Genomic DNA, 12,500 nt, shown 5'->3' with positions numbered 1-12,500 from the left:
CACACACACACACACACACACACACGTATATATGTATATATATATATATATATATATATATATAGGCCCACACACACACACACACGCACACACCAACACACACACACACACACACACACACACACACACACACACACACACACACACACACACACACACACAAATATATACGCCCCATCACACAGACACAAACACACACACACACACACACACACATACACACGCACACACATAATTAGGCACAAATTTACACACAAACGCACACACACAAATGCGTATAAACACACACAAACACACACACACACACACACACACACACACACACACACACACACACACACACACACACACACACACACACACACAAACGCGGTCTCCAGTCTGTTGTTTTAATTTAGGTCTTTATTGGAGCTGCGAGCCAGATGGAAACTGCAGAGACAGCTGATTGGTGGAGCCAGTCCCTGGTCACTTGTCAGTCACCAGGCAGCAGCCAATCACCAGTGCTCTGGGATGCTGGCTCTCTGTCACAGGAGGAGATAAACACAACTTAAAAACACACACACTCCCACACACCCGAGCAGACACAAACACTCACAGGCAAACACTCAGACACACACAAACTCAGTGACCACAAGCCTGCTATACTTTACCTCATAATATTCTATACTGTAAACCTCCTCACCACTACTATACGATACTATACTGTGCAGTATACTACTATGTAGTACAGTCGACCCACATCGGCAATTGCAAGCACAATAGGATGCTGTAGGAGTTGTCATGGTGACTGACATGATGCTGTAGGAGTTTTCATGGTGACTGATAGGATACTGTAGGAGTTGACATGGTGACTGAAGGGATGCGGTACGAGTTGTCGTGGTGACTGACATGACGCTTTAGGAGTTGTGATGCTGACTTACTGGAGACTGTAGGAGTTGTCATGGTGACAGATAGGATGCTGTCGTTTTTGTCGTGGTGACTGGCGTGATGCTGTACGAGTTGTCATGGTGACAGATAGGATATTGTAGGAGTTGTGATGCTGACTGACTGGATGCTGTAGGAGTTGCCATGGTGACCAAGAGGCCGCTGTAGGAGTTGCCATGGTGACCAACAGGACGCTGTAGGAGGAGTTGCCATGGTGACCAACAGGATGCTGTATGATTTGTGATGGAGCCTACAGGATGCTGAAGCCCACCTTAACAAGATGTTCATGTGATGGTTGGAGAAGTGACTGTATTTTCTGCACAATTACTAATGTTTCTGCTTATTCATGACTCACAATATAACTAATGATGGCTGATTCTATCCTTCTTTCCTCTCTGTGTGTCTGCCTGTCTCTTTCTATACCTGTATGTCTCCCTCTCCCTCTGTCTGTCTCTCTGTTCCTCTGTCTGTCGCCCCTACCTGTTTGTCTGTCTACCTTTCTATCTGTCTGTCTGTCCCTCTCCCTGCCTGTCTGTCTGTCGGTGTGTCTACCTACTTGTCTGTCTGTCTATCCGTCTGTCCGTCTTTCTACCTACCTGTCTATCTGTCTGTCTGCCTGTCTGTCTGTCTTCCTACCTGTCTGTCTGTCTGTCTGTCTGTCTGTCTGTCTGTCTGTCTGTCTGTCTGTCTGTCTGTCTGTCTGTCTGTCTGTCTGTCTGTCTGCCTGTCTGTCTGCATGTCTAGCGGCTATAATAATGACAACAACGCCGTACGTTCGAATCGCACCTCCGCCTGGAGACAAGCAGCTAGCAGGTACTTTATACTATATACACTCTATATACTATATTATATAGACACACAGAAAGTACTTTATACTATATACACTCTATATACTACATTATATCGACACACAGAAAGTACTTTATACTATATACACTCTATATACTATATTATATAGACACACAGAAAGTACTTTATACTATATACACTCTATATACTATATTATATGGACACACAGAAAGTACTTTATACTATATACACTCTATATACTACGTTATATAGACACACAGAAAGTACTTTATACTATATACACTCTATATACTATATTATATAGACACACAGAAAGTACTTTATACTATATACACTCGATATACTATATTATATAGACACACAGAAAGTACTTTATACGATATATACTTTATACATACTATTATTTACACACACACAGAAAGACATATAAATATGTGTACAACATATACACACAAAAAGAGTGTGTGCATATGTTGTAGTGTGTTTGCGTGGGTGTGAGACTCTTCCTAACCCTTCTCACTTCATACCGAGGCAATCGATACAAGAACAGAGCAGACAGAACTAGTCGATAGCCGAGCGCTGGACTGACCTTGGAGAAAGTAGACGTCTAAATCTATTATGAAGAAGAGAAAAGAGCATTTTAGATCTAAATCTATAACTAAGTAGAAAAAGTACTATCATACATCTTTATGCACAACACAACTGAGACTTGAAAAGGCTATCATTCGTCTAAATGTATTACTAAGAAGAAATGAGAGTCATTTACATCTTAATGTATTGCTAAGAAGAGAAATGACTATGATAGGTCTAAACGTGTTATTAAGAAGAGAAAAGACTGTATATGATTTAGGCACCCATAGACATAACAGTTAGCGTTTGTTAGAAGTGCTGAAAGCGGCAATCTCAAAGATCTCCCTTTTGTTATCCATGCGTCGCCTATGGAGATTAAAGTCTCACAGAACAGCAGCTGGTTGAGGGGGAGTTATTTACTAACTGATAGGATCAATCACAAGAGGATCACTCACCATGTGTTACCTCATAAGGTGATAGATACCGACTGAACTGAGATTAATTGAATTAAAATCTTTGAAGATCTTAGAGATTGCCTCGTTAATGATAGTTAAAGGAGCAGTAGGCGATGTTTCTGTAAAATAATTAAGTCCGAATTTTCAAATATCTAAAAAATGTCTCATAAATGTTCATAAAAGTAACTAGTAGTTAATGGTAGTTACAGGTAATTACTAGTAGTTAATGTGGTAAATGTTAGTCTATAGTAGTTAGTGGTAGTTACTTGTAGTTAGTGGTAGTTAATGATAATTCACGATAGTTAGTGGTAGTTAATGATAGTTAGTGGTAATTATTGGTAGTTAATTGTACCTAGTGGTAGTTAATGATGGTAAGTGGTAGTAAAGGATAGTTAGTGGTAGTAACTAGTGGTTAACGCTGGTGAATGTGTTCCAGGCGCGGCCACCAGGCGGCCGGAGCCCGAGCAGGAGAAACAGTCGGACCACACGGTGAAGATCGCTGGGGTCACCGCTGGAGTGCTGCTCTTCATCATCATCTTCCTCGGGGTCATCCTGCTCATAAAGAAACGGTACGACGCACACACACACACACACACACACACACACACACACACACACACACACACACACACACACACACACACACACACACACACACACTCACACACACAGGTATTTTATTACAATTCTAACATATCACATCTAAATCAAATCACAATCTCATCTATTGTGCGTGCCAGTGTGCTTGTGCTTGTGTGCTTGTGTGAGTGTGTGCGTGTGTGTGTGGTTCAGGTTGTGTGTTCATGTGATTTAGCCAAATTTAACCATCACCATCATAATCACCATCTTCATCATCACCATCACAATCACCACCATTATCATCATCATCAACATCAATTTAACACTCTTCATCATCCTCACCATCACAATAACTTTCTTCGTCATCTTCATCATTACCATCACATTAAACATCTTCATCGTCACATTCACCACCATTATCATCATCAACCCCATCTTCATCATCACCATCGCCATGGTGACCCCCTCATGAGTTGCTGTCATGAGTTCACCGTGTGACATGGCTACCAAGGAAGACTATAATATATGCCATCATGTATCCCATATTTTATATATAATATACAGTATATATATAATACATCATGTGATATATAATATACATGGTATCAGTGTTGCTGATTTCAAAGGCTTTATCTGTACTGAAGCCAAACTGCTAAGAAGCTGTTTACTGGTTTAGAAGTCCTGGTCAACACAGAGGGGGGGAGAGGGGGGGAGGGGGGAGAGGGGGGGAGGGGGGGGGGGGCTCTCACTCGGTTAACTACAGCCTCTGATCTCTTTCATCACACACACACACACACACACACACACACACACACACACACACACACACACACACACACACACAGGGTGTGATATTACATGGTGAATAATGGAACAGATTGCGTTTTAATCACCATTAAACTGACTATACTGCAACATCTAACATTAGCCTTCAGAGAAACACTGGCACACACACATTACACACACACAAGCACACACTTTAAACACACGTACACACACACACACACACTATAAGCACACACACACACAAACTATTCACACACACCCACTATAAGCACACACACACACACACACACAAACTATTCAAACACACACACTATAAACACACGTACACACTATGCACACACACACACATTTACACACACACACACACACACACACACACACACACACACACACACACACACACACACACACACACACACACACACACACACAGCAAGGCTAACTATACGCACACACACATACACACACTTAAGAGAAGAAGGGCCATTTGATGAAAGAGTTTCTTCTTTGTTGCTGCCAGCAGGATGGATACACACAATAAACACACACTACATACACACCCCTACACCATACACACATTACAGATACACTACATACACACCTATACACACACACTATAAACCCTACATACCACTAGTAGTTGGCCTTAGGTATTAAACGTATCACCAAATACTCCGTCCCTAAAATGGTACAATACAGGCCAAGGGCTGAACACTAAACACTAAGTACTCCGTCCGTCCTAATGTCGGAGACCCATCGCCATGCCGACGAATATGGCTAGTTCTCAGCAGCCTGGTTGGTTTCTTATCCGTTCGCTCCTCTAACGATGTAAGCCTAATTAAAAAGGGTAATGAAGGTTTAGAAAGTAGCGCAGCACAGTGGCTTCAGTTTGAGCATATTCACTTGCATCAAAACAGCTTGTTAAAGTGGACAGATTTCTCTCAGATTGGCCTTTCGCTAAAGACCGAACATTGGACAAAGTTTCAGTATTTGTGAAAATTAAATAGATATTCAGCATGTTTTTTTTCCGAATATCAGACCTTGGGTGGCACTTGGAGAAATATGTGTGAAACATTGTTCAGCGTGTAAACGAGACTAATCTGAAATAAATCATCTCCCGATGAGCAAAGAAGTATGAATAACAATAGAGCCTCTAAAACGAAGTAATGGTGTGTACTCTTGTGTCAAACACATCGCAGTATGCACAGAGGGGAGTTCTCAGCTGTGCGAATCACTAGTATTTGCTCTTTCATGTAATAACATAATTAGAGAAGTCAATATCATTATTGACATTTTATGATTATCTCCTACCTTGTTTCCTACTAAAGAATGAAGGCTTCCCCTCAAACTTAAACCAAACCAGCCGTTCTGGACATAAGATCTACTAATCTCTGTCGGCCTTCCAGGCATCAATAGTTCTGATGGTGATTAAAAAGCCTGTTTGACTTGAGATGTACAGAGAGACTTCTTCGACATGCAGGACACAGCCTGAGATTAAAACAGCGTCTAAGTAAACCGCGTGTTCTCTGAACAAAACCAGAAATGTTTCACCACTTGATGAAAGAAGATAAATGTAAAGGAAATAGAAGTTCACTGTGTGGTGTCACGGCCCCGTGTTGAACAGGGTGGGGCTGGGCTGACCTCGCTAGGGCAGGCCTTGATAGTGTTAGCATTGAGGCACTGATAGCCACACGCTAGTCGGAAGCTCCCGCGTTGACTCCTCCTATCACAGGCTCCTCCCATTACAGACTCCTCCCACTGTTGTCTCCTCCCACTGCTCCAACTGCCTTCTACAATAAGTGCATGACTGACCCCTCCCACCACAGGCTCCTCCCACTACTGACTCCTCCCACTACTAACTGCTGCCACTGAGCAAACCTCTTGCTAGTTCTATCTAACCCGCGGCCAGGCAACAACCAAGGCAGGGCCGTCGGCTCCACTCTGCCACCTGATAATTTGACTCATCAGTTTTCTTTTTCTTAGACATTAATCTATTTTTCTTTTCTTTCTTTCTTTCCCCTCATTCCATCCTTCCACTCAGACGAAGAAACTATCAATCCTACACTTACTACCTGTGAGTAACCCCTGAACCCTGAGCTTAGCCTGTACGCTAACACACGGCTAGCCGACTTCCACATCATCCTGCACCTCACTTAACAAGAAACACCATTTAAACCATCGCTCGCAATATAAAGAGATCTCTTCATTCACAAATAACTGAATAAAACAACACTGTTTTTTGGGCAAATAACATAAGACTTTTAACTTTGTCTATTGAACTTTGTGATACTTTTTTATTTTTTCCGTCGTTGTGTTTGTAGTGCGCCACCCACACCGGTGTGTTATACTACACTACACTATACTATACTAAGTGTCCGAGAAGCCTAACTCTCACTCGGACTCGGACATCAAATGCATCGGTGCTCGGACGAAGCTCCACACGTCCACACACACCGCCCAGACAGAGCTCAGCATGTCCACACACACACACACACACCGTCCAGACGGAGCTCCACACACACCGTCTAGACAGAGCTCCACACACACCGCCCAGACAGAGGTCCACACGTCCACGTGACGTCTTAAATGACCACGTTTAAAACCGAAGATAATGTATTGGTTGAAGCCTCTCCAGTTCATTTCACTACATCACCACGGGAAGCTCTGCCTATCAGTTTGTTTTTAACTTGGTCAACTAAGCTAAAATACACGATAAAATAAAGCATGATATTAAACATAGTTTAAGATTATTAGACACCAACAAAGATATATTTAGTTAGTAGGTAAATGTGATAATAGTCACTAATACTGTAGTTTACAGGTGTGTTAATATTCAGGTGATATTATTTTATTGCCAAAGTTTGATGGCCCCTGTCTCCATGGAAACCAGAAAGATGCCACAGTGTGTGTTTGTTTGTGTGTGTCCGTCCAGAAAGTACATTGCATCCATTAGCAGAGAGGGAAGGGGGGGCAGAGTGCCTTGCCAGAGGGCACGACACCACCACTCTAACACACACACACACATACACACACACACACACACACACACACACACACACACACACACACACACACACACACACACACACACACACACACGCATCCCCCTGATACACACACATACACACACACACACCCCCCCCCCCAAACACACACACACACACACACGCATCCCCCTGATACACACACATACACACACACACACACACACACACACACACACACACACACACACACACGCACACACACACACACGCACACACACTTACAGAAACGAAAGCTTTTATTTGTATGTTAGTTTGAAAGGTTCTTTTTATTTTCTGTGTTTATTTATTTGTATTTTCTCCATCTTCAGGTCAGGGTAGCAGTCAGAGTCGTCTTAGAGCCCGCAAATAGAACGCCCTGAACTATGTCTGGCTTACAGAAACTATGTGCGTGTGTGTGTGTGTGTGTGTGTGTGTGTGTGTGGTGCGGGGGTTAGAAACAACCTACTCTTCATCCTTTATCTGTTGGACAGCCATAAGAATATACGTGTGTGTGTGTGTGTGTATGTGTGTGTGTGTGTCCATGTGTGTGTGTGTGTGTTAGTGTGCGAGTGTGTGTGTGTGTGCGAGTGTGTCTGTGTATGGTTGTATGGTGTGTGACTGTGTGTTTTGTGTGTGTGTGGTGTGTGTGTGTGTGTGTGTGTGTGTGTGTGTGTGTGTGTGTGTGTGTGTGTGTGTGTGTGTGTGTGTGTGTGTGTGTGTGTGTGTGTGTGTGTGTGTGTGTGTACTTGTGTGTAAGCATGCTGTGTGTGTATTCAGAAGTTACCGAGTGCATTACTCACCATATGCATCAACTCACAGCCTCGGGCGAGAGACACTGAGAGATAGAGGGGGGAGAAAAGAGAGAGAGAGAGACAGTGAGAGAGAGGAGAGGGAGGGAGGATTGACCTTGAGAATCAAACAGAAAAATAAGTTAGAGAAACAGACAGCCACCATATCTTTACACCGGCTGAACTCAATAACTTTAAAGAGGTTGAACTCAGTCCCGATATCTTTAAAGAGGCTGAACTCACCCTCCATATCTTTAAAGAGGCTGAACTCACCCTCCATATCTTTAAAGAGGCGGAACCCAGCCTCAATATCTTATAGAGGCTCCACCCAGCCTCCATGTATCTATATTAGACGATCTCAGCTAAAACCAATGCGTTTGTGTGTGTTTGACTTGTTAGGTCCTTTATTAAAGTCAATCATTTATTTAATTGTTGTGTGTGTGTGTGTGTGTGTGTGTGTGTGTGTGTGTGTGTGTGTGTGTGTGTGTGTGTGTGTGTGTGTGTGTGTGTGTGTGTGTGTGTGTGTGCGTGTGTGTGTGTGTTTGTGTGCGTGTCTTCCTTGGTCCTTTGATTGGTTGATCATTTATTTAATTGTTCTCTCCATGTGTGTGTGTGTGTGTGTGAGTGTGTTTCTGTGTGTGTGTGTGTGTGTGTGTGTGTGTGTGTGTGTGTGTGTGTGTGTGTGTGTGTGTGTGTGTGTGTGTGTGTGTGTGTGTGTGTGTGTGTGTGTGTGTGTGTGTGTGTAGGACGCTGGCTAAGAAGCGTAAGGAGACCAGTTCCCGGCAGGAGATGACGGTGATGGTCAACTCCATGGACAAGAGCTTCGCTGAGCAGGGGACCAGCTACCAGGCGGACACTCACACACTCACCACACGCAGTGAGTCCACACACACACACACACACACAAACACACACACACATACACACACACACACACACACACACACACACACACACACACACACACACACACACACACACACACACACACACACACACACACACACGCAGTGAGTCCACACACACACACACACACACACACACACACACACACACACACACACACACACGCACACACACACGCACACACTCACCAAACGCAGTGAGTCCACACACACACACACACACACACACACACACACACACACACACACACACACACACACACTCACCACACGCAGTGATTCCACACACACACACACACACACACACACTGACAACACAAAGTGAGTCCACACACACTCACTCACTGACCCAAGCAGTGAATCTCTCACACGCACACAAACACTGATCACACAGGGTGAGTCCCACACATACACACACACTCACAGAAACACACACACACACACACAAACACACACACACACGCACGCACACACGCACGCACGCACGCACGCACGCACGCGCGCGCGCACACACACACACACACACACACACACTGACCAAAGGCAGTGAGTCTCAGACACAATGACCACCCGCAGTGAGTCACACACACACACACACACACACACACACACACACACACACACACACACACACACACACACACACACACACACACACACACACACACACAGATGACTTGATGACTGAAGAGTTCTCTCTCACTCTCTCTCTGTCTCCAGAAGAATTGAAGTGTATCCCTGAGCGATTGTCTCTATCTTTATTGCAGGAGAGAAAGGGAGAATGAGAGGGATAGAGAGACAGACACAGAGTTAGAGATATGGAGGACAGGAGAGCGCTAGAGAGAGAAAGAGAGACAGATAAAGGGATGGAGAATGCAGGAAAGAGAGAGAGAGGGACATTTTTAGGAAGGCACATACAAGAAAAGAGAAAAGGTAGGCAGGTTTCCCTTTCGAGAAGAAAGTCACTAACAAAAAACAATTGGGAAACAATAAGGCAGAGAGAGGGGAGTGAGGAGGAGAGAGTGAGCAGGGGAGAAATGAGAGAAGGATTGAGGGTATAAATCTGTAAATGCTTTCTTCTGTCTTCCAAGTACAGCAGTTAGTCACCCACCACAATTAGACACACAGGAAACACATAAGCACATGCACGGCAATTATGCGCACGCACAACGCAATTACACACATAAACACACACTCCCAAATTGGACACACCTACACGCTAAACACGATCAGCAATAGGCCTGACACACGCTGGGACACGCACACACATCTTGAACAAGGATATATTAACATAATAATGATAACGCTGTACCCAACCACATCACGGAGTAGGCTGTACAATGATGCTTTGCTATCGCATGCTAACAGTACCATGCTGTAGAGTAAAGCTTTGCTATCAAATGCTAACAATGCAATTCTGTAGCACTTTGCTATGCCATGAAATGCTAACAGAGCAATGCCATAGAATAGAAATACAATGCTACCACATGCTAAGAGTACAATGCTGTAGAACTATGCTATCAAATGCTAGAGGATCTACTTCAGTGTGACCCGATCTGTTCAGAACGATGGGATCAACACAAGCGTGTGTACTGATCCGTCAAGAACGGAAGATCTACCGCGCTGTGGTCCGATCCGTTCAGAAAGACGGTTCGACTCCGGGGACGACGAGGTCTAAGAAAGCGCACAGCTTGGGCGTACAGTGGAGACGGAGAGAGTGTGAGGCTATTACAGAGCACAGTGTGTGAGCGTATCGGGAGACTCTGCATGCAGAGTGAGGAGTTGAACCACAGGTTAGATGACTAACAGACACAACACTGGAGATGTTGTTGTCACTCGCCCGAAGATAGAGAGGGGGGCGAGGGGAGAGGAGGGCTGACTGCAGGTCATATGACTAACTACATTTGATCACAACATGACATACTCCCACACGGAGTTAGAAAGAGAAAGACGGAGCGCGGGAGTGAAAGGGAGGACGGACACACATCTTTTTTGAATCCTTATTTTCTGACTTCTTGGACTCTCTCTGCTTGGCAGTGTGTGTGTAACGCTTTCCGCGCCAATAAAGCTGCTGATTTTAATTGAAGAGGAGATTTAAGAGCATAGACGGAGAGTAGAGGGAGCGAAGGTGACCAGGTGTGGGAGGGGGGGGAAGTGGGTTGAAGGAGGAGATGGTGTTAGGAGGGGTGGAGGTAGGGTGGAGGAGGAGGAGGAGATGCAGGAGGGGTGGAGGTAGGGTAGAGGTTGAGCAGGTGTAGGAGTGGGGGGAGGTAGGATGGAGAGGGAGGCGATAGAGGGCGTAAGGGAGAGGGGGGAGAGGGGGGAGAGGGGGGAGAGGGGCTGGAAAAGGCGGAGGAAGGGGGAGAGGTCAGCAGTCCTCCCCGAGGTGTTGGAAGGTGGAGAGGTTTGGGGGGGGGGGGGGGGGGTTGTAAGTGGAAGAGGGGGGGAGTAAGGGGGAGAGTGCAGCAGACCCCCTTGAGGTGATGATTCGTGGACTCCAGGCTGAGTCTGAAGCTGACACACACTGGCATCTCCCTTCTCTCAACGTGTCAGGAGATCACTTTAGACACGGCGCTCATGTCCTTTAGGAACGCCGCCAATAACATCGAGACACACCGCTATGACATTTATACCAACGGTTAACCTCTTTAGAAGCACAGCTTATAGCATCTACATGCACCGCTAATGACATCTAGACACACCTCTAGGGCCTATAACATTTATACCAACGCTAATATCCTTAAGAAACACAGCTTATAGCATCTAGTTACACGGCTAATAACATCTAGAAACACTGCTAATAATATCTAGAAAGGCCGCTAATAACATCTAGAAACACTGCTAACAACATCTAGACCCGTCGCTAATAACATCTAGAAACACTGCTAATAACATCTAGACCCGTCGCTAATAACATCTAGAAACACTGCTAATAACATCTAGACCCGTCGCTAATAACATCTAGACCCGTTATTAAACACTGCTAATAACCTTTTGTATCACCACTAATACACTTTAGAAACAGCTTATGCACTTCAGGAACATCCATCCCTGCTCTAACAAATCTCTTCTACGATGGAGCTGCTGGACAGAATTTGGCGTTGGGTCAGGGGGCCACTATCATTATTTTCTCGGGACAAAAACCGCACGCTCGACTGATTGCTGCTCCCTTAACAATGTTGAGTATCACTGTTCGCCTGGCGCCGAGCCAAATGATCTGCCCAAACATGCTGATGGCTCGGAAGCTTGTGACATTTGTTACCAACAGCGCAGCGTGCGCAAAATAAGCACGGAAAACCCACAGATCAGCCGATGTGCGAGAGGCATTCTGACAAATGCAACTATTCACTTTTTTTTGTGGGAGACTCGCTGCCAGGAGCATCCAGCTCCTGACTAACCAGTCACCAGATCAGATGTACAACGGTAGTCTTTGTTCTCCACACTGTGCGGTGATTAAGGTCTACAGGAACAATATACTTCACATCAGGCTGCTGCTGTTTAGGTCTCCATGGGGGGCTTGATTCCCTGTGCCTGTTCGGGTAGGGGAGTTTCCCCCATTATGAGACTATGGAACTGTGAGGCTATAGAACTATGAGACTGTAGAACTATGAGACTATATAACCAACTATAGAACTAGAACCTAAATTATATTGAACT

General features: G+C 44.8%; 1 protein-coding gene across 1 annotated transcript in view; it reads left to right on the top strand.

Moving 5' to 3' along the window:
- LOC132452640 (receptor-type tyrosine-protein phosphatase mu) overlaps positions 1–9,000 on the top strand; it is a 20,133-nt gene extending 11,133 nt beyond the window's left edge. The window contains 4 exon segments of the mRNA XM_060045363.1: positions 1,669–1,737; positions 3,196–3,328; positions 6,166–6,198; positions 8,685–9,000. Of these exon segments, the coding sequence (XP_059901346.1) occupies positions 1,669–1,737; positions 3,196–3,328; positions 6,166–6,198; positions 8,685–8,952 (503 nt within the window). The 3' untranslated portion in view covers positions 8,953–9,000.
- The last annotated feature ends 3,500 nt before the right edge of the window (positions 9,001–12,500 follow it).

Source organism: Gadus macrocephalus, chromosome 23 (genome assembly GCF_031168955.1).
Source record: "Gadus macrocephalus chromosome 23, ASM3116895v1".
In the NCBI taxonomy this organism is placed as follows: Eukaryota; Metazoa; Chordata; class Actinopteri; order Gadiformes; family Gadidae; genus Gadus; species Gadus macrocephalus.
Note: the sequence above shows the minus strand (reverse complement) of the source record. Positions and strands in the feature narration are given on the sequence as shown.